At 37.5% G+C, this 24,257-nt stretch overlaps 1 protein-coding gene across 2 annotated transcripts in view; it reads left to right on the top strand.

Annotated features, from left to right (window-relative positions):
• TBX18 (T-box transcription factor 18) overlaps nucleotides 1-23,820 on the top strand; it is a 55,082-nt gene extending 31,262 nt beyond the window's left edge. For both annotated transcript variants that reach the window (XM_073626890.1, XM_073626891.1), the window contains exons 5-8: nucleotides 3,235-3,402; nucleotides 6,132-6,196; nucleotides 15,032-15,126; nucleotides 22,853-23,820. In XM_073626890.1, coding sequence (XP_073482991.1) covers nucleotides 3,235-3,402; nucleotides 6,132-6,196; nucleotides 15,032-15,126; nucleotides 22,853-23,574 — 1,050 coding nt within the window. In that variant the 3' untranslated portion in view covers nucleotides 23,575-23,820. The remainder of the gene's footprint in view (nucleotides 1-3,234; nucleotides 3,403-6,131; nucleotides 6,197-15,031; nucleotides 15,127-22,852) is intronic.
• Nucleotides 23,821-24,257: the final 437 nt, after the last annotated feature.

Below are 24,257 nucleotides of genomic sequence, written 5' to 3'. Positions count from 1 at the left end.
CGTGACAGACAGCCCAGAAGTCTCAAAGAACTGGAAGACTTTTGTAAGGAAGAATGGGCAAAGATACCTCAAACAAGAATTGAAAGACACTTGGCTGGCTACAAAAAGCGTTAGCAAGCTTTGATACTTGCCAAAGGGGGCAGTACAAGATATTAACTCTGCAGGGTGCCCAAACTTTTGCAGATGCCATTTTTTTGTTTTCTGTAATTTTTAAAGTGTAAATGATGGAAATAAAATCTAACTTTTTTTGACATATTATAAGAATGTCTAATCTGTAATTTGATGCCATTTGGAGATTTTTCCATCTTTCCTTGGCTTCGTTATGCACATTAATACACATTTTGACCCTGGGGTGCCCAAACTTTCGATCCCCATTGTAAATGAGTTGATAGTTATCTTCCACATTTTTATTATTAGTCTGTTTCATGAACACCTGTTTTACATTCTAGACGTTTAGTTGATGCAGTTCATATCATTTGTATAGTGTGCCACTCCACATCTATTTATTGAGGGATAAAAATGATTGTCTTGTTATTTAATAGGCAGCTTCATGCTTGTTAGAAAGTATGGTTTGCTTATTTTTCATTAATTCAGTAAAATTATTTTTATTATGGGTTCAAAATGCCTAAACATGTTGAAAAGATATGGAATAAATATGAAAACACATATTATGAATTTAATTGGATTTTTTTTAATGAGTTGATTCACATCAGTTAAATTAATTGATGTATTATTCATTTGGAGAAGTGCTATCTCATCGGGTGTGTCATCAAGAAGGTTTTCTAGTAAGCAGTACAATTGTGCAGGGATTACCATTCCTTTCTCTGCTAGCAGTAACTGGTTTTAGCTAACTACCTATACCTGTACATCTTGCCAGAAAAGTTACAGTGGACTACATCCTGGTTCCCATGCCTTCTTCATTCTTGTCTGGTTGGGTGTACCATTTCTTGTAGACAGGGCTGGACTGGGACAAAAGTTTGGCCCTGGACTTCATCCAGACCGGCCCACTTTAATTTTGCAAACACGCACAAAAACAGTATAAATGTATGCAATTCTGCAAAAAAGTCCCTAGAGAGCCCCTCTTACATCAGTGTCCCCAGAGAGCCCCTCCTTATATCAGGGTCCCCAGAGAGCCCCCCTCCTACATCAGGGTCCCCAGAGAGCCCCCCCTTACATCAGGGTCCCCATATAGCCTTCCCCTTACATCAGGGTCTCCAGAGAGCCCCTCTTACATCAGAGTCCCCCGAGAGCCTCCGCCTTACATCAGAGTCCCCAGAGAGCCTCCCCCTTACATCCGGGTCCCCAGAGAGCCCCCCTTAAATCCAGGTCACCAGAGAGAGGGCAGGCAGTGAGAGCTGCCTGCCCACTCTCCAGCTCTCCCATGCTGCCCGCCGCATGGCTGCAGAGAGCCCATGGCCCGGTAGAGGGCTGGGACCCTGTGGTTGGAGACTCCTGGTCTGACTCGGGGCTATGGGCCTCAGATTCGGGGCTATAGCCCCAAAAGTCCCCTCCTAGCGATGCCACTGGCTGTCAGTGAAACCGGCCCACTGAGCCATCGGTCCACCAGGAAACTCCCGGTAGTCCCAATGGCCAGTACATGCCTGCTTGTAGAGTGCCTACAGTAACTACTAGCTATTAGCATGCCACAGACTTGACCAAGCACCAGGTTATAATTTGCTCAGTGCAGTGCCATTGATCAAGGAAAGATCCCTGTTAGTTCACTGTTTTTCTTTTCTTCTATTTTGGGTATGACCTTGACCTGATTTCTATATTCATCTTTCGGCCATCTGCCTTAACTTTCTGACTGTAGCACAAAGTATAAACACCTTTGGGTGACTTAAAGCTCTAGAGTGGCTCAATTGGGAAGCTTTAAACTGTATCTAAACCCCAAAATAAAAATGTATTATATTGCAGCTTAGCAGTTATAACATATGATGGCTGCATTACTTTTTCATGCTTGTTTTCCTTTTTTTTCACCTACTAATCCCACAATAACAAACTTTCTGTCCCATCATGTCTACACTCACATCTCCACTGTACCTATGGAGGGAGTCCCTTTTTTGGCAAGGCTGAACTTCAAACACATATACCTTTGTTCATTTACTGTTATAGTGGATTGATGGGATTAATAATTTACAAAAGAAAGATAAGATCATTTTGCTTTCTTTGCAGCTCAAAATTAGGACTCTGCATTTCTATCAAAGTGAAAAGGGCATTTTTGTACAGGAAAATGTTCCTAGGCTGAAATATGAAACATTATACAGCCACCACAGCTATAGACTGGTATTAACTCTAGATGTGGTTGTGTGATGATGAGGAGGAACTGTGTAGGAAACAGTAAGGGGACCATTATGTGTTATTTTAACAATTTATATAATACATGTTTTTTTTTTTTACCCATTTAACTTTTATATATTGAACGCATAGGGTGTCAATGAATTATTTTACTGCTTCCCAGGGCAGGGTTAACCGGTAGCCACTATAAAAAAATAAAGTTAAAAGAAAGAAGCATATTTAACCCTTTACTGTTTTTTGAGATTATACGTCAAGAAAACCAAGTACAAATAAAAATGACAAAAGACTATTCTCTGATATTGTAATTCAACCCCAAACAGAATAACTCACTGATCCAAATAACACTCTTGTTTTTTTCTTAATTATTATGTATTTCACAGTTGGAATGTCATTTAGCTGATTGAAGTCTATCACTGTAACAATGTACATTTTGCTGTGATGAAAGATGTGTTGTAACTTTTGCCTAATTGGAAACAAGTGACTATTTTCCCTATTACTGAAAGCAAGAGCGCATATTGTTCCTATGAAAAGCCAAGGCACATCGGCAACGACATCAATAGGATTTGGGAATGGTCAAAGTACCATTTCCATCACAGTTTGTTCTTGATTATTCATGCCTTCCATGACGATTTTGAAGTCATCAGCATTGAAATAAGTAAGTATTAGCTTTTGAAGTTGCAGGATGAAAACCAAACCACAATTGTAAACGCACTCTTGATGGCTATTCAACTGTGAATAATTAGGATCAGAATAATATTTAGCACTGAGTAAAATATTATTACAGGCTAAAATATGTAACTAATTTATAACTAATGATCAACTTTCGGTCACCTCATTTCATTACATTTTTTGGTCTCTTGGGGAAAAAAAAAAAATTCTAAATTTAAACAATAAAGGAAATGTCTACAGTAAATAATGAATCAATGCAATTTTTCACAGATAATTCTTCATTCAATGCACAAATATCAACCACGTGTCCATGTGATTCGGAAAGATTGCGGGGATGAACTGTCCCCAGTAAAACCAATTCCAGCAGGAGAAGGGGAGAAGGCATTCGCATTCCCTGAAACAATTTTCACTACTGTAACAGCATACCAGAATCAACAGGTACACTTTTAAACTTTTCTTTACTAGCTTGGGTGCAGCTGGATAACAAGAGAAGAAATAAAAATCAAACCTTTTAATGGAAAACCTAATATACTGAAACGTATAGAATATGAATGCAAAATGTGTTTATTTTTAATGGAAAAACAACTAATACCACGTACACACGAGCGGAATTTTCGTCGGAAAAATCTTGGATGGCTTGGATGGAATTCCGCTCGAGCTTGGCTTGCATACACACGGTCACACAAAAGTTCGCTGAACTTTCAACCATCAAGAACGCGGTGACCTACAACACTACAATGAGCTGAGAAAATGAAGTTCAATGCTTCTGAGCATGCGTCGAATTGTTTCCGAGCATGCGAAGGAATTTTGCGCTTCGGAATTGGTACAAACGATTGGAATTTCCGTTCGGAACTTTTTCCGACCGAAAAATTGAGAACATGCTCTCAATCTTTTGCTGGCTGGAATTCCGCCAGCAAAAGTCCGATGGAGCATACACACGGTCTCATTTTCTGTCCAAAAGCTATCATCGATCTTTTGCTGGCCGAATTTCCGATTGTGTGTACAGGAATATTTCCAGGTTGCCAGGAAGCACAGCAGATATGCCAGGCTAGCCAACCTGTGCTCAACACAAACATTGAATCAGACATTGAGGCTGATTTAGTAAAAGAGTTGAGAATCTTCACCGAAAATTTGTACAAATATTCACAATTGGATGATTGAAGAAAATCTTCACACAGTTTTTTTTTTTTATGAAGATTACCAACTCCTTTACTAATGAACCTCTATGAATATTATTATTGTTTTTTTGTGTTACAAAATATATTTTTTTAATTAAAACACTTAGTTTTGGATATATATGCAGCAGGTAATATCTGAACTAAGATAAATTAAAGTAATAAGAACACATATATAAACCTAAAAAAATATCAAATGATAATTTAATTGTAAGATAAAAAAAAATAACTTCATATCATTTTGTTTAGTTTTGCAATCCCTGTTCACAGCATGTGGGACAAAGGGCTATACACTTGGAAAAAGACAGTTATGCCCCGTACACATGGTCGGACTTTGTTCGGACATTCCGACAACAAAGTCCTAGGATTTTTTTCGACGGATGTTGGCTCAAACTTGTCTTGCATACACACGGTCACACAAAGTTGTCGGAAAATCCGATCGTTCTGAACGTGGTAACGTAAAACACGTACGTCGGGACTATAAACGGGGCAGTGGCCAATAGCTTTCATCTCTTTATTTATTCTGAGCATGCGTGGCACTTTGTCCGTCAGATTTGTGTACACACGATCGGAATTTCCGACAACGGATTTTGTTGTCAGAAAATTTTATATCCTGCTTTCAAACTTTGTGTGTCGGAAAATCCGATGGAAAATGTGTGCCGACAACAAGGTCCTATCACACATTTTCCGTCGGAAAATCCGACCGTGTGTACGGGGCATTACAACTGCAGGGATGCATTCCCCTTTAGGGAATTTGTCTCTGACTTGTTTTCAACTGCTAAGGACGTGCATATCATATATACATATGCACATAACATTCATTCATAGTAAATCAGAGTAGGGTAATTCTGCGGGATTGCCTGAAATTGACTTTATGATATTAGGAGATAGTGTTGTCATTCTTCTTAGGTGATTTTATACTGTTTCTTCATTTGCTAGGACAATATTTATTTTACGGCAATACCATCACTATCGACACTTTTAACTCTGACTCTGTTAGGGCAGAATTGTGACAGACGAAGTTGCTTGTTTTTTTTTTTTTTTGAATGTACATACTTTGAATTTGTCAACCTTATCCTTCTTTTACTTGGTGAGCTTGTAACCTGGAAGTAGCATGTGCATTTTAGGTGCTGTGACACCTGATATGCACATGCTTTCTACAAGTGAGTGGCTCATTAAGTAATGAATCAAGGACAAGAATGACAGCCATGGAGCATGCAACTTTAGAAGCAAGTCAGCAACAGGAGCTCTCATTTTGTGTCCTGACAAATTTCTTTAAGGATGCAGAGGCTCATCGTTGCTCACAATCTATAATTCTTTGGTCAAACTTAATCATTATTATCAGTAGTCACTTGTCAATTTTCACTTTTTATTAATTAATTGCTTCACTTACTGTTCTGATATATGATGATATCTAATACTAATACATGTAGAAATATATAAAATAGAAGCCATAAACTAATAAATAGATGTATGCGGTGCAGAAAAATATTTTCCTTTTAATTAATTAAAATGTATAAGGCTCCATGCACACTGACTTATAAATCGCTGCTTCTAGAGGAGTTTTGTTTGTTGAAGCAGCTCGATGCTATCCTATGTGTCCATACACATTAGGACAATTACAGGCATATTTTAATCTCAGTGTTTAGAGGCAGGAAGAAAAAAAAACCCTTCTGGTTTGTGTTTCTGATTGGAGCTTTTTGGTAGAAAAAATGTGTAACACTCGGAAACTCGCCAAACTGTGTACAAAACCCTCTATATGAGCATTTTTTTTTCTGCCATGGTAATTTATGTTTTGTTTTAAGCCCAGTGTGCATGGAGCCTTAGAAAGATTGCTTGTAAATACCTTTTTGACATTGATATTTAAGAAAAGAAAGGGGAAACAATGCATTTTATATGATCAATTTGCTTAAGATTTTGAAGATGCATACGTTTCATTGTTTTTTTTTTTTTTTAAACGGTATAAATCGCTTTTTTTGTACATTTTTCCAGATAACGCGATTGAAAATTGACAGAAATCCTTTTGCAAAGGGATTTAGAGATTCTGGGCGAAACAGGTAAGTGTTTTTTCTTCATGCTAAATTAACACATTTTAACGCACTTAGTACGACTCTTTCTTTTTGAATTTTACACTGTACTGAATAAATTTCACAAAGAGAAAATGTGGTCTGTTTAAACAGCTTGTTTCTATACATAGTTTGCATCATTTTAAATGTATGTAGAGCTGCTTGGTATGTACTTTATATGATTTCTGATTCCTGATTGGCACAGTTATTGTGTGTTACCTGTTCACACTTTGAATGCGGTGAGGGAAACTGGCGTTTCATGTCCATTTCCTGCACCATGTTCAAGCACTGCATTTGCGATTTGCAGTGGGTGTCAATTCAATACTAACGACGCCCTGGTGTGAACCGGCCTTCAATGTCAAGCCGGCTGTTAAGGTCTGATTACTTAAATCTGCACTGGGGTTGATTTACTAAAGGAGAAAAGGTTATTCAATTTGCATAGTAAAAATAAATTTGGGAACTGACTAGTGTGAAAATACTGCCAACATCCTATATAGAATCATGAGGAGAACATGCACAAGGTGCATTGGAAAACGCCCCCTTTGACTTTGATGGCAGAAGTAAAGTATAAGGATGCAAAGTAGATAAAAAGAAAAGACCAATGCAAAGCATTTTAAACCATTGTGTCTATATGTGATATATTTTCTAGCAATATTTTTGTATTCAATAAAGTTGAAACGCTGGTGCCTTTTCTTTTTATCTACTTTGTATCCTTATACTTTACTTCTGCCAATTTGCATAGTGAATGTTGGTAAATAAGGTGAACCCACTCTCTATATGCCTGAGATGTAATATTTACCAAACATTTACTGCAGGTTAATGTCTGTGCTCCTAATTTATGTGTTTTAAATTACAGGGATTGATTTACTTGTCAGAAAATGTTTGGTAAATGTTACATAGACTGATTTTTTAATATACCCCTAATGCCGCGTACACACGAGCGGAATGTCCAACAGAAAAAGTCAGACGGAAGCTTTTCATCGTATATTCCGATCGTGTGTACTTTTTTTTCCGAAAATTCTGACGGACCTATAAATAGAACATGTTCGAAATATTTCCGACGGAACCAATTCCTATTGGGAAAACCGATCGTTTGTTTGCTGTTCCGATGGACCAAAAATGACGCATGCTCTGAAGCAAGTAAGAGACGGAAGCTATTGGCTACTGGCTATTGAACTTCCGTTTTCTTTTCCCGTCATAAGTGTTGTACGTCACCGTGTTCTTGATGGTCGGACTTTGGTCGGACTTTGGTGTGACCGTGTGTAGGCAAGACCGCTTGAATGGAATTCCGTCGGAGTTCCGTCGGAGAAACCTTCGGAGTTTATTCCGACGGTGAAACCAGTCGTGTGTACGTGGCATAAGAGATTACTATGAAATTGAATAAAACAGGTAAACATTACAATTATTGCTCAAAATGTGGATGATTAATGCACTATACTTTTCCTTTAAAGCAAAACTGTAACATCTAGTGTTATTTATAAAAGTAAAAAAATTGCCTTTCATAAAATGCTTACAGTTCTTGACCCTTTGGTCATATAAACTAATTCTGTACATTAATCTCATTGTCAGTCCTGAAGGGGATTGCTTCAAGCCTGCAAAAGACTTCATAAAGGCCTTGTGACTGAAAAGGCATTTGTTTGTTTGACTAACATTGGGGTGTGCATGTTTGGGGGAAGGGGGTGGGGGTGTCTAGTTTCAAAGAATACACGAGAAATAAAAATCTTTTACCTTTTTTTTGCTTTTTGTGATATCAAAGAAGGCAAGGATTGCAGTCATGGATAATATCTAAATAATAACTAAATTAAACTTGTGCCCTTTAATATGATCAGCATCCACCTGATCTTGCGCTTATTGTTGAACTAATTAATGCTACAACAATCTGCTTCTCTATTACATTTCACCTCACCCATACACAAAGAACATTATCATTTTCCAGTAGGATTAGTTATTTTACAGAGAGCAAGGCACAAAATACAAACTGCAGAATCTATAAAAGCCATCAAGAATCTTGTATAATTTGGGTTTATTTTTCCTTCTCGCATTATTCATTGAATAATATCAAAAATCCACTATTAAAAGGGTTTTAAAAATGACGACCTTTAAGTAACGACACATTGGGCAACAGACCAGCCACACGGAACAGTCTCCATCCTAGGTAAACAATGTCTTGGTGATTCATAGATACACTATGCTACCAGACGTATTGGAATGCCTGCCTTTACACGCACATGAACTTTAAAGGCATCAAGTCTTACTCCGTAGGGTTCAATATTAGGTTGGCCCACCCTTTGCAGCTATAACAGCTTCAACTCTTCTGGGAAGGCTGTCCACAAGGTTTAGGAGTGTGTCTATGAGAATGTTTGACCACTCTTCCAGAAGCACATTTGTGAGGTCAGATACTGATGTGAATAAGAAGGCCTGGCTCACAATCTTCGCTCTAATTCATCCCAAAGTTGTTCTATCAGATTGAAGTCAGGACTCTGTACAGTCAAGTTCCTCCACCCCAAGCTCGCTCATTGATGTCTTTATGAACCTTGTTTTGTGCACTGGTCCAAACCATTTGGTGGAGGGGGGATTAAGGTGTGGGTTTTTTTTTTCAGGGGTTGGGCTTGGCCCCCTAGTTCCAGTGAAGGGAACTCTTAAGGCATCAGTATACCAAGACATTTTGGACAATTTCATGCTCCCAATTTTGTCAGTTTGGGGATGGCAAATTCCTGTTCCAACATGACTGCGCACCAGCGCACAAACAAGCTCCATAAAGACATGGATGAGTGAGTTTGGGGTGGAGGAATTTGACTGACCTGCACAGAGTCCTGACCTCTACCTGATAGAACACCTTTGGTATAAATCAGAGCAGAGACTGCGAGCCAGGCCTTCTCGTCCACATCAGTGCCTGACCTCACAAATGCACTTCTGGAAGAATGGTCAAACATTCCCATAGACACACTCCTAAACCTAAGTTCATGTCCATGTGAAAAAGGCAAGGGGTTTCAATACTTTTGATAGTATAATGTATTATTCTCTTATTTACTAAAGGTAAATAGGCTGTTCACTTTGCAAGGGAATTGTCCCTAGAGCTTAGCGAATGAGGTGAAGTTTCGCTTTGCGAAGAATACCCAGTCACGTGCAAAGAAAAGAAAAACATTGTTTTTGCTTGCACGTGATGATGATGGGAGTTATCTGAGCTTCACCCCATTCACTAAGCTCTGGGGAAAATCTCCTTGCAAAGTTAACAGTCTATTTATCTTTAGTAAATTCACCCCTATGTATCCATCAGCAGTAGGGATGAGTTTAAGGTTTGGTTTGTGTGTTTGAATGCCAGGAAAGTTTCTGACAAATACTCAAACATATTCCTGAACCAAATATAATGTAAAATAGCAGTATAAGTAGTGCTGTTTTACATGATAGCTTCCCGCTGTCAATGGCGGGGCAGGCATCGTTGAGTACCTAACAACCGGTGATATCACTAGCATTCCCTTAAGGGACCAGGAATCCGTGGCTATGTAAGAAAAGGATCCAGAGGTAAGCGCATGGGTTCTTTAATAATTCATAGGAGACCCTTCAGGTTTGATATGAAATTTAAGGGGGCTTTCCTCCCCAAAACAGGTGCTAAGCCCCCCACAAGTTCTATACTAGACCCTTAGGTTCTGGTATTGATCTTATGGCCAAACCCCAGACAAAAAATATAAAATAAAGCATGAGGTCCCCTATAAAAATCCATAGCAGACCCTTATCTGAGCATGTAGCCTGGCAGGCCAGGCATAGAGGGGGTGGGCGCATGCTCGAATGTAGTCCCTGGGTGCTTTGATTACAAACAGAAGGAAGTGGCCGGGAGCTGACATTTTTCTGACAGATTTAACACGTTTTTCTCTTTGCAAATGTCAGCTTTTTCTGTAGTGGGTTGTATATATTGCACTGATGTGCCACTTCATAGGCAGGGTAAAGGGCATTCTCCAGGCATGTTGTTCAATAGAGTTTGGCATTTTTAATGTTTCACTTTAAGCAATACTAAAATTGCTGCTCCACACCAGATCAAATTAAAAAATAGTTTTGCTTTGGTACATCTCCCCCAGGGCAGTGCCCAGTCCCCATGCCATTTGTTTAACAAACTCTTGAATATTAGCCTAGAAAATGGCCATAATATTTTAACATTGGGCTCCCATTGACAACATCGGGGTTCAGAATCAACACCTGAACTTTTGCTCCCTGAGGCCTCCTCAAACTTAGCCCATGTATATTCAGCTTACCACTACATAGCAAGAGGTGGTGCATTAAAATAAAAGAGAACCAGTTACTTGAAGTAACTTTTTGTAATTCTTTAGGGAACCTAAAATAACAGGGACTGTTATTCACGTGTTGAAGCCTAAGGGCTTATGCACACTGCAGCTCAAAAAAGCTGCTCCTACAGGCTTTTGAGCTTTTATTTTTTTATTGTTTTCTGCCTGGAAACTTCCCTCCATGATAGCCAATGTGTCCATGCACACTATGGCTTTTTCAGGAGTTTACAGGCATATGCTCTTACAGGCAGAAAAAAACCAACCAAACACGTGAAAGAGCATGAAAAGGCATTAAAAAGCTCAAAGAAGCTCAAAAACACACACACAAAAAAAGAAAAATTAGCAGAGGGGAGGGTTTGTAAAAAAAAACGTTTCAAAAAAAGCTCAAAGAAGCCTTAAAGGAGCTCAAAGAAGCTCAATAAAAATGTGCAAAAGAGCCCAAAAAAGTACAAGCTTCTTCAAGCTGAAAGAAAAGTTCAAATGTTGTAAAAGGAGCTTTCTTTTTAGCTGCAGTGTGCATGAGCCGCAAGAAGTTCTACGCAAGCAGCTGTGGCTGAATTAGAACTGAAATGCTAGTAATTTATATTTGTACCTGAGAAACTGCTCTTCAGATAGGTTAACCTTACCCATGGGTTTCTAGTTTTGAATGACTAGTTTTGAGTATTCCATGTCAATATCTTATCTGTCAGATGCCTTTAAGACTGCTGTCTAGTCTTAAATAGAGGTGAAGGAATAAGAAAGGGTTAGAACTTCTGTTGGGTTTTTGTCTTGCAGGTATATCACACAGAGGTTTCCCTGATTTATTTATTTTTTTGATAGTTGTCCATTGCAGAAATGTCCTACCTTTTTGAAATCTCTCCAATGGGCACACAGACAGTAAAAAAAAAAAAAAAAGTATATACATTTCTGCTTTACTAAAACTACGATTGAACATAACAGTTTTCTGCTGATTATGGTTTTTAAAAGTTTAGAACATAATTTACTAAAAATACATGTGTTACATTAGTTTTACAACCAATGTTTACATTTTATACGGGGTAAGATTACACAAAATGTTAACATAAAAAAGAATATTCTTTAACCTAGCTGGTTTCTTCTGGATCCTAGCTTTTAGCTAAGTTCAAGCTACTCTCTACCTGTACATATTCACATTTCACATAAATGTTTACTCATGGCCTGTTTAACTCTTGTATCAAAGTAATACTATTTATAACTCTTGTATCAAAATAATACGATTTATAACTCTTGTATCAAAGTAATACTATTTATAACTTTAATATGCAATTCATATATTTTTGTACATTTATTAAAGTAATACCGTTGTCATTGGAACGAGGAGGGTAGAATTAAATATTAGCGTGTATGCGTTGCTGTTAGGAAATGACTTGCTTTGCCTCTTTATTGCTCTTGCTTCCACTGAGAAAGAAAAAAGTATTTATTCTTTTACAAAAAGGAATGTTTTCTCCCTCTAGCTCATTGCTTTTGTTTGATCTACAAGAAGGGTGACAGGCTAAAATCTGGTTTAGTTTAAGAGGTGATTTAATCACAGCTCAGAATTAGTCTACTTTAAGACCTTGGGACCTTACTTCACAGATATTACAGTCTCTGGACTACAAAGAAATAGACTTGAAAACAGAATTAATTCCTGAAGCACACCATTTTCCAATAAATAGATTAAAGGGAATGTATAATTTTTTTTATATATTTTCTTTATAATGTTCAGAATTTAAAAAATAATATGTCCCTTTTGTATTCCGTTTCTTGCCAGTTCAATGTGAACATTTTCATATGAATATATCATCTTTACCACTTGTAAGCAGCAGGTGGCACACTTACATCTACTCTGCAGCTCTTCCACAAGCTGACTTATCGCTGTGTTGTGAATAGCCCATGTTATGAAGAGATCGTCAACTGAATTACACATACACTGCAGAATATGCTAGTAGAAAGACACACCCCTCCTTCTTAGAATATATCTCCAAATATGTTTTCTTTTATTAAAAGAAGCAGTTAAAAAGTGAGCAGTCAGTGCTGCAATTACTAATTAGAATTCTCTGCCAGGAAACTGTTATGGAAGCACCCTGTATAAAATATGTGTTTAAAAATGCAAACAATATTAATATAACATATTATTTTATAAACTTATATCAAAATGTAAAATAAAATTTGCCTAAAACCTTTTGGTAACTTCCCTTTTAGGAAGACATTGTTTATTTTATTTTTTTCCCGCACTATTTTATTTTACTGTTAAAGCTATTTAAATATTTTTTAAATTATCTTATACCAAAAAATGTAAAATAAGTGAAAAATAATTGTAATAATAAAGATCAAATCATGAACCTCAAGGACTAAACATGCAGACTTCACTTATCTTAGTGAATATAGTCAAGCTCTGTTCACTATTTTTAATTTAATAATATTAAACAAAAAATGTGAAAAAACTGAATTTTTACATGCACATGATTATGCACTAGGGTCGTCGGTTTGAATCCCAACCACGGCACTACCTGCCTGGAGTTTGCATGTTCTCCCTGTGCCTGCGTGGGTTTCCTCCCACACTCCAAAGACCTGCTGGTAGGTTAATTGGATTCTGCCTAAACTGGCCCTAGCATGTGTATGTAAGAATGTGAGTTAGGGACCTTAAATTTTAAGCTCCTTGAAGGCAGGGACTGATGTGAATGTACAGTATATATAAAGCGCTGTGTAAATTGATGGCACTATATAAATACCAGTAATAAATACATAAATTATTGAAGTGAACACAGCTTGATCATATTAACCAAGCTCAGTTAATAGTCAGGTTCCTAAGTGAGCAGGCTGTACTCCTTTAGTAAATAAGTTCTAATGAATTGGAGTTCACAATATTACTCCTGTGCCTGGACACATTGGATAAAGCTGGCCATATGCTAATAGGCTGAATGAAAGAAGTTGCACAGATTCCTCTATCTACACAAATGGTGTGGACAGATGGATCCCGCTGATGGGCTATTGTATTTTGACAGCCTCTAGCACCAGCTGTCAAAATAACCAAACAGTGCCTGCAGATTATTGGCTGCAGGTGCTATTTGGCTGATGATTTCTGGTCCTGAGTAATCAGCTTTTGTTGAGCCGGCAGGGCCACCTACTGTTAGAGCTATAATGGATTCCTATGAATCAGCCATAATTCTAACAGTGTAAGGCCAGTTTAATTATTCAACCTAGCTACATTCAGGGTATATTTGATATTGATATTGACAATAATGATATTGACAAGCTCACCAAAAACAAGTTACTAATCAATCAATAAATAGTTGTATACTCAAATGCTTTGTTGTTTATAGCAAATAACTTTACTTACTACTTACTACCACTATAATTTGCAACTTTTGTACTAGTGATAAAGCTGTTTATATTTATAATTATAATATATCTGTGTAGGGGTTAATTTACTAAATCATCACCTTATCTATCTTTCTCTTTTCAAATGAATATACAATTTGTTAAGTGGAAAGTCTCTACACCTTTAATAAACCAACCCCATTGTCTCAATTTCTAAAGTTGGGAAGGTTAATTATGGGCAAAAGTCAAAATGTGACAATGTTTTAAAAATAAAATAATTAAATGTTATACAATACAATTTTTTAGTTGTTAAAATAAAATCCTAAATATTTACCAGTTAAACAGTAATTTTAGGTATAATACAATTATATATATATATATATATATATATATATATATATATATATATATAATTTCAACCTCCTTAAAGACATATATAATAGCAGGGTTTATTTAATAGATATCAGCAGCTTAAGCCGTTAAAAGATATCCTGGAGAATATTAGCAAAGTGAAAGCAAATTTATGTGGTGAGAATAAAGTTTCATTCTTTTGCTAAAGTTTGAGTTTAACCCTATAAAATGTTAAATCAGGAAGGCAAAACAATTTCTACCCTGTAAATAATTGTAAGTATTTCATTAAATATATGTGGCCACTTGATTGTATAAATTAAATTGGTGATAAAATGTGGAAATTGTTGGAAGGCATCTTGTATAAATTATCACCCAGCCTATACTCCTCCAGGAGGTACCTTTTTATCTCCTTTTTAACTAGAAGTGAAAAGTCTGGGTTACTTCTGAAAATAGAGGAATTTTTTTGCCAAGGTTTGGCTAATAAACACTTTATAGCCTTTGCCTGCACAATATCTGTGATCTCAAAAAAACTTGGCGTAATACTGTTTGATGATTATGAGTAAGTTCTCAAACTAGCATTAAATAAAAAACAAATCACTTACAGTAAAAGAGTTGAAGAAGTTTATTTTTAGCAAAAAAAATGTTTGTTTTTTTGGGAGAAAATGACTTTTTCACGTTTTTCTGGGTTTTCTAATGTGCATTGTATAGGTAGGCAATGCGAGTGTACATTTAATGTCTGAATCATTTTGGAAAGTGAATTTTGTAGAGACAGCTAAATGTTTAATGTTTTTACATTTTAATGTGGCAATTCTTTACATCTGCGTGTGCTGTCAAAATATAATAGTTGAAATATATTAACTGGAAATTTGAATTTTTGTAGGATGGGTTTAGAAGCCCTTGTGGAATCATATGCATTTTGGAGACCATCTTTGAGAACTCTGACATTTGAGGATATACCTGGCATTCCAAAACAGGGTAAATATTGTTACACTTTGTAAGATACCTAAATATAGCAGAATTATTTAAATTGCAGAATAGATCATATTTAAGTAATGGATAAAAAAAATCATGTTTTACGATGATTCCTATTATTTTTAGAAAATGTGAGTTATTATTGTTTTTTGGGGTGAGGCCCAGTTTTTTGTGCACATGTCAAAAAAGTATAAACTTTTAGGACTTAAAAGAATATATGTCACTTTGCATTTATTGTGGTATCCGCATGCTATATACAGTTCCTAGGTCAAGTTACAGAAATAGGTGTCCGTCAACATTTTTATCTTTTTTATTCTTCTTTGAAATAGTAGTCCGTCTAAAATGTAATCGATACTATTTAAAAAAATATGTATTTTAACAGTGGTTTGAATTTGTATGATGAAATAAAGCCAAACTTTAGCACAGTTACAAAATGCTAATAATTATATTTACGTATTCCCTTTTCTTTTTTATTATTACTTCATATGATCATTTTGTTTTGTACAGTAAATATAGCTATTAACCACTTGATCTCTGGAAGACTTTAAACCCTTCATGACCAGAGCTTTCCTTGCTACTCAGCACTGTGCTAATTTAACTCACAATTGCGTTTTCATGCAACACTGTACACAAATGAAATGTATATCATTTGTTTACAGAAATAGAGCTTTCTTTTGGTGGTATTTGATTACCACTGGGTTATTTTATTTATTATATAAATGAAAAAAGACTAGAAATAATAAAAAAAAAAACAATATTTTCTACTTTCTGTTATAAAACATATCCAATAAAAAAATCAAAACATCAAATTTCTTCATAATTTAGGCCAACTTGTATTCTGCTACATGTCTTTGGGAGGAAAAAAAAAGCAATAGTGTATATTATTGGTTTGTGTGAAAGTTATAGCATCGAATAACTATGGTATATATACTGGAATTGATGCAGCTATAGATGCTATAATGTAATGGCGGTGAGCAGCAATTTATAGTGTGACTGTGATAGGGTGGTGGGAAATCTGGCGCTAACAGACACTGACTGGGAGGGCCAATAACTGACACAGATGTCACTAGAGACATAAATACAGTGGTCAGTTAAAATACTGTACACTGACACTGTACTAATGACACTGGCTGGGAAGGGGTTAACATCTAGGGGCAATCAAGGAGTTAACTGTGTGCCTAACAAGTATAATATGTGTAATGTGAGCTGCTTGTACTAACAGATCTGTCTGTTTTTTCTCCCTGCTTTTAATGATTTAATGATTTTAATGATTTATTAAAACTGTAGAGTGCAAAATCTGCTGCAGGATGGCTTAGAAACCAATCAGCTTCCAGTTTTTTTGTCAAAGCTTAAATGAACAAGCGGAAGTTAAAAACTAATTGGTTGCCATGCAGAGCTGCACCAGATTTTGCACTCTCCAGTTTTAGTAAATCAACCCCAGAGTTCTGTGTGTTTGTAAACACACAGAACTCTGTGTGTGATTGGACACAGCCAGCCAGGTTTCAGCCAAAAACATCAGGAATAGCCCAGGGATGTGGAGCACATTGAAGCGAGTTTTTAAGTTCTAGCCAAAATTACAGTGGCTACTCATTACCTTAACACCAAAAACAAAAGGACAGTAAGGCTCTGCTATGACAACTGGTTACCTTTTTTCCTAAAGGAAATTTTAAATAGTAAAGTGAACTATTCTCAGACATTACTTTATTTGGTTTCACTTTAAAGGACAGACATTAGTTCTCCATCTACACAACTGGCTCCTATACCAACATCTGCCCTATCTGAACTTGCACCGTAGTCATCTGGTGGCCTAAATATGCCATTCTTTTTAACTAAGTTTAAGAATGCCTGTCATTAGGAGGCCAGTACAATTCTGCACTCTGTCATCACTTTAACAAAAGTATCCTCTGGTTCTTGTAAGTTTTGGTACTTGTTGTTAGGGATGGGCAAACGGTTTGGCAAAAGCATGAAAAAAATAGTTTTTTAATATATTTTTGGGGGATATTTATTATAGCAAAAAGTAAAAAAAAAAAAAAAAAAAAAGGTGTTTTTTTTCAAAATTGTCGCTCTTTTTTTGTTTATAGTGCAAAAAATAAAAACCGCAGAGGCGATCAAATACCACCAAAAGAAAGCTCTATTTGTGGGAAAACAGGGATGTCAATTTTGCTTGAGTACAACGTCGCACGACCGCGCAATTGTCAGTTAAATCGATGCAGTGCTGAATCCCAAAAAGTGCTCTGGTCAGGAAGGGGGTATTGTCAATCATGACGACTGCCTGATTCCAAAAATAGAAAAAAATAAAAACGCTCTGCCTCCTTGGAGGCCTCCCACTGACTGCCTGCTCTGCACTTTGTCAGTTCTTATATAGGTAAGGGGCGGGGCCACACAGCTATGTCACTCGTGGCACCGCTCCTTCTGATGTCACATGCCACTTGGTGACATAGCCTAGTGGCCCTGCCCCTTGCCTATATAAGAACTGTCAAAGCGCAGAGCGGGCAGTCAGTTGGAGGCCTCCCAGGAGGTGGAGCGTTTTTATTTTTTTCTATTTTTCGTGTCCGACGGGCGTTGTGATTGACGATTTATTTACATCTAGGGACACAATTTTTTTATTTTTTAACCACTTCCCAACTGCCACACACACATATACATCGGCAGAATGGCACAGGCAGGCAAATGGACGTACCTGTATGTCCTAATTAAATTTGCCGCCTATCGGGCACGTGAGCCCGCCATACGCCGCGGGTGCATGCCCACAGGTCCCGTGAACTCGATGTTCGCTGGCGGCCCACGATTGCAGCAAGGAGAGGCAGAACGGGGAGATGCCTATGTAAACAAGGCATTTCCCTGGTCTGCCTAGCAACATGACAGGGATCTACTGCTCCCTGTCATTATACAGTAATCAGAGGCTGTTTGTAGCTCTGATCGCTGTATAAATGACAATGGTCCCAAAATAGTGTCAAAAGTGTCCGATATGTTCGCCATAATGTCGCAGTCCCGATAAGAATCGCAGATCGCTGCCATTATAAATAATAATAAAAATGCCATAAATCTATCCCCTATTTTGTAAACACTATAATTTTTGCGCAAACCAATCAATATACACTTATTGCGATTTTTTTTACCAAAAATATGTAGAAGAATACATATCAGCTTAAACTGTGGAAGAAATTCATTTTTTTATATATTTTTTGGGGATATTTATTATAGCAATAAGTAAAAAATATTGCTTTTTTTTCAAAATTGTCTCTTTTTTTGTTTATAGTGCAAAAAATAAAAACCACAGAGGTGATCAAATACCACCAAAAGAAAGCTCTATTTGTGGGTAAAAGGATGTCAATTGTGATTGGGTACAAAGATGCACGACCGCGCAATTGTCAGCTAAAGCGACGCAGTACAGGATCACAAAAAATGCTCTGGTCAGGAAGGGGGTAAATCCTTCCGGGGCTGAAGTGGTTAAGGTTTCTTGTGGTGTTTACCTTTTGACATTTTTTTGGTGAATGGGTAGGGAAAAGATGTACCCGATACCCATACACATGGGGGGGACCAGGATCTGGGGCCCCCCTTGTTAAAGGGGGCTTCCAGATTCCGATAAGCCCCCGTCCGCAGACCCCCACAACCACAGCCCAGGGTTGTCAGGAAGAGGCCCTTGTCCCCATCAACATGGGGACAAGGTGCTTTGGGGTGGGGGCAGAGCCCCTCCTGCCCCAAAGCACCCACCCCCCATGTTGAGGGCATGTGACCTGGTATGGTTCAGGAGGGTGTGAGCGCTTGCTCGTCCCCTCCCCTTTCCTGACCTGCCGGGCTGCATGCTCGGATAAGGGTCTGGTATGGATTTTGAGGGGGTCCCTATGCCCAAAGGTCCTGGTATTGACTGGGGGGGGAACTCCATGCTGTTTTTTTCTTTATTTTTTCAATAGCCGGGTGACAGTACTTGTAACGGCGAGTCATTTTAAATGTGATTTGACTCTTTTTTTTTTTTTTCTTTAGAAATGTCGTTTTTGCTGTAGCATGTTTTACGCATGTTACAGATGCACCACTTTACAGGCAGACTATGGGGGACCCCCCCCGGCACTATATTTAAAGGAAATTTTCATTTTTATTGTTGCACGTTAAGCATAATTAAAATCACCGCTCCTGAAAAAACTATTGTTTTTTAAAAAAAGTCTTCAGTGATACATGTCCCCCAGGGCAGTACCCAGACCCCCATACCCCTTTTATGGCCAATTACTTGCTTATAAGCCTTCAAAATAGGCACTTTTGATTTTTCCTGTTCAGCTCACATAGACTTCAATGGGGTTTGCCCTTCTGGTTAGAATATTTGTTTGGTCCATCCTTACTTGTCATGTGTATAACGCTTAAGGAAATCGATAAGTAACACTGTAACCGTAGGATTTTTCTATCGGTGTTGCTTATCCAATAGTGCTGCAGTGTTTGAACAGGATATGTGAATTCTGGGCTGGCAGCTCCTACACACAAAATAATTTGCACAATTTCCTTGGTTTGTAATGTAAATAAAAGATCTGAGATTAAAACATCATATTATGCGTTATTTATCTATATACAAATTATTCCATTGTGTGATCAAATAGTAAACAGAGTCAACATGTTTCAGGGGTCAGAGACTGCCTCTTCGTCAAGGCTACAATGATAGAGCAAAAGGATATATAAATAAATCTAGTGTATAGTTTCATATTGGCAATATTTAAAATAGCAGGTTATTTGAGCAGCAACCATATGGTTATATGCTGAAAAGGACACTGAAGCCCATGTGTAGGGGGAGCTTTCAGACCCACTCTCTAATTGAATCTTCATATGGCCCCTGTGTAAGCAGAACAGTCAGGGAAAGATGAAGAAAAATGATTTACTGTTCTAACACATTCAGCTGTGTATGTAAATCTGAGTTTAAACTATTAAAGTACTATAGGCAAAACCTTTTTTTAATTTTGGAATAGAGTAAGGGAGTGTTATAACCTCTATGAGATTCCCCTTCACTTCCTTTCCCATAGCCAAAATCCCTCCAAAATGTGGGAATCCTTGAGTGTCACCAGGGTCATCAGAGCTAGTGTCCTATTTCGGTGAGAACAGTCAACGGGACAAATAGAGAGGGGAATCTTCCTAACGGGGATACAGAGAACAAAAAAAAAACTGACTGGTGTTCCTATCCCTCTCCATTCTATCCAAACTTAAAAAAATATACTGCCTTTAGTGATATTTTAGCCTTTTTAAGCCTTGGGCTTTATAATCAGAATGTTAAAATGTAGCCTTGTACACATGGGAGAATGGACTTGATATCTTCTATCAAATCTAAAATATAACACAATAATTTGCAATATAATATATCTTGTTTACCTGAAAAAAATATACCACACTTTTTTATTTTACCTGAACATAATCAATAAATAAAATACTTATTAAATAATGTATGCATTTGCTTTAATGATGAACACTTGGAGGTAACTTGTAGACAGATGGACTTGATTTGAAACATTTTTCATGATTCATTCTTAAGAAATAGCACATTCTGTAATGAATTACCTATATATAAAAGCAAAATATTTCACTATGATTGCAGAACTTTAACACTTAACACATTGTCCTATATGTAAAAATGAAGGCATTGTATGAAGGCATTGCACTCACTCAAATTGAATGATTAATAAAAACATTGATATATGAAAGCATACTAAGGAACCTACTATTCTATAAATCATATTTGCATAATATGACTCATAATATAGGTCCTAATACACCAGATATCAGAATAAGATGTTGGCAGAGAATCACTTTCATCCTAAAGAAGAAATATACTAATACAGTAAACAATAACTGTACTATTTATTTGCCTCCCAAATACTGTATTGTAAAAAATTGGTGGGGAAGTATATTTCGGGAGTGGTGGTTATAAACATCAGAAAACACACACAGATGGCAAGTGCGCTTGTTATTGGCTGTGATCTGAGTCATTGTATAGTTTAGATCACAGACACAATATACAGAGCTAATCCAAGCGGCTCTTTACTTTGTGATCACTGTGATGACTAATCACAGTGATCAAAAATGTAAATACTATAGTGTTTACATCTTACAGCCTGCCCATTCCTCTTACAGCATGGTAAGGAGGAACTAATGAATGAAAGAAAAAATTTGAAGATCACAGGCAGCGGCTATTTATTCTGTTTATTTAAATGGGAGATCATTTTAACCAAATCCCCACCCTCCTCTCCTGTACATATTAACTCCAAGCCTTTTTCTATAGTGATATTAACGTGTTACTAAACCCACAACAGTAAAATCAGTTTGTATATACAGTAAAGCGTGTTTGTTTTACTCACTGTGGAACCTATGGGGTTAAGCCTGCTCATTGTGTAAAAAGGCTATTTGATCCTGTCTTCTCTGATCAGCACAGGGACAATCAGCACTGTCCAGACAGAGGGTCAGGGGTCCTGCAGCCTCATAGGACAATCAGAGGAGAATGAAAACTCCTCCTACAAGCTTTAACCAGTGCTGAAAGAAGTCACGGGACTGCTATATACTGCTGATGACAAAAGGTGATTAGCAGTTTATATTTACTAAAATAATTGCATTTCCATTGGAGCTTAAACCATAATTATGTGTTGGGGCATGGCCTGGCTGGAGTCCCTGCTGAGGCTGCTGAGGCTGCCATTCATTTCACTTCATGCACATGGGTCTGCTTCATAATGTGCAACCTTTTCGTTTGACATTGACACAGCTTGGAGCTAGGACAAGCTCCCTGCCTGCACTCACAGTGGTCTAGTTGGACTTTACCTCTTTACCTGAGCGGCACATAAATTGTGTCTGTTTGGGTCACGGTATATACAGACTGCTACTCTAGTGGTTAAAAAGGCTTCAGTAAGCATGATGTTAACCAGGTAGTCTTGGACTGCCTTGCAAACAGTAAATTAATACTGCGCGTTCGTCTAACAGTACTGTTGCCTTGCTTGTCCTGGGTGCAGTGTTGACTACCTTTCACACCAGTGCTCCCAATACAAGTGCTTAGCTGTATCCTTGAGCTACAGACAAGTAGGTGGGATCTGGCTTAACCTAGCTTAAAAGAATGATGGCCAGCCTAGGGCAGATTCCACCCATTTGTATGCAGCTTGTGGATCTAGCCAAGTACTCTTAATAATAAGAATGGTGTGTCTGCCACACAGTGCAGCAGTAGAATTTCTGAGGTAACAAAGTACTTATTACTTATATACTGTTTTCAAGGAAAAACATGTATAAAGGATGTAATAATCATCATTCCTGAGAAAAAAGTTGCTCAAGGCTCCTTTCACTGCAGGACACATGTGTGAAGCCCTTAGCAATTGGTCAAAATGATTGATTAGAGTAGGGGTCTCAAACTGGCGGCCCTCCTGTGGTTGCGAAACTACAAGTTCCATCATGCCTCTGCCTGTGGGAGTCATGCTTGTTAACTGTCAGCCGTGCAGTGTCTCATGGGACTTGTAGTTTCTCAACAGTTGGAGGACCGCCAGTTTGAGACCCCCGGATTAGAGGGAAGATCAAAACTTTTATCCTCCCCCTTAGCAAAGATCAAATGACCAAGTATTTAGGTCTTCACACATCTAGCTACCACTGAAGGAAGCATATACCTTATCAGAGATAAATATTTCTGCCTTATTTTTACTTTGAATGTATCCATCCTTGCAAGACTATTAACATAGCATATTAGAAATATATATATGTATATTCACAATGTGTTTTTTTTTAGGAAATGTAGGCACTTCCTCTTTACTCTCTGGATCTGGAGCTGCAGCCACTCATCCACATCTTTTGCCAGGTTCTCCATGTTCTTCCCCTGCTTTCCATCATTTGGGAGCAAACACAAGTCAACTTTGCAGCCTGAGTCCAGCAGATTATTCAGCCTGTGGTCGATCTAGCCTAGCACTTAATAGATATAGCACGTCACTTGCTGAAACGTATAACAGACTCACCAATTCAACCAGTGAAGCTTTTACAACCCCAAGAACCCCTTCCTACGTTGGCATGGCAAGCAGTGCCACAGTAAATATGTCTATGACAGGAGCTGACAGTGACAACTTTGGATGTCCTCAAACAAGCCTATCTATGCAAATTTCAGGAATATCTCCTCAGCTCCAATATATTATGCCTTCACCAACGGGCAATGCATTTAGCAGTGGACAGCCGCACCAAAGCTCTTACAATGCCTTTCGACTGCACAGCCCATGTGCACTGTATGGATATAACTTTTCCACTTCTCCCAAACTAGCTTCTAGTCCTGAAAAAATTGTCTCATCTCAAGGAAATTTTTTGGGCTCATCTCCAAGTGGAACCATGACTGACAGACAAATTCTGCCTTCAATGGATGGGGTTCACCTTCTTAGTGGTGCTGGACAGCAAAATTTCTTTGACTCCAGAAGTTTAGGAGGTCTAACACTATCAACATCTCAAGTACCTGCACATATGGTTTGACCATGAACTCTTTATATAAAAGGGTTCCTTTCAGGATTTTTTTATTCAGTCTAAATATTGATTGTAAATAGAGTACCTAAGAACTGAACTTTAAATCAGTTTAAATTTTGCTTGTAGATATGTATATATATACATTACAAAAAGACAAATGCACTAACTTGCTATTAACTATTTTGTTCTTTTTTTGTACGTTTTGTACTTCTTGTATTTTGCCTATGCACAGAATAAATAACAAACCAAGCACAACCACTTACATAGCCAAAGGCTTTCAAGTGTCCTATTATTATACTTGTACATTTATCAACTTCAGTATTGATTATAAACATAATATATTGCAAACAACTGAAAATAAGACATAAGATTTTGACTGGTTGCTTCCCACCAATCAATGGACAGTTTCATAAACATGTGTATTACTAGGGATACTTAAATCTGAACTCCAGCTCTCCTTTTTTTCGTCAAATATGTAGCAAAGCCTCTGCTTTGCTCAAATATAGTAATCTCAATTGGCTGCCTGCCATCATCTTCACAAAATGCGTCTATATAATCTGCAGAACCTCTCTGGAGCCACTTAGTTTCCACAATGGCTTCATTTGTCATTAAGCCTTTTCTTTCTATTCCTTCTGTTGTTGGTCTGCCGTCTTGTTTTTCCCACCGTTAAACAATATTGGTGGCAGCGTGTT

Source organism: Aquarana catesbeiana, linkage group LG04, assembly GCF_042186555.1.
Source record: "Aquarana catesbeiana isolate 2022-GZ linkage group LG04, ASM4218655v1, whole genome shotgun sequence".
NCBI lineage: Eukaryota > Metazoa > Chordata > Amphibia > Anura > Ranidae > Aquarana > Aquarana catesbeiana.
The sequence above is the reverse complement of the archived record's forward strand: the minus strand, read 5'-3'. Positions and strand labels throughout refer to the sequence as shown.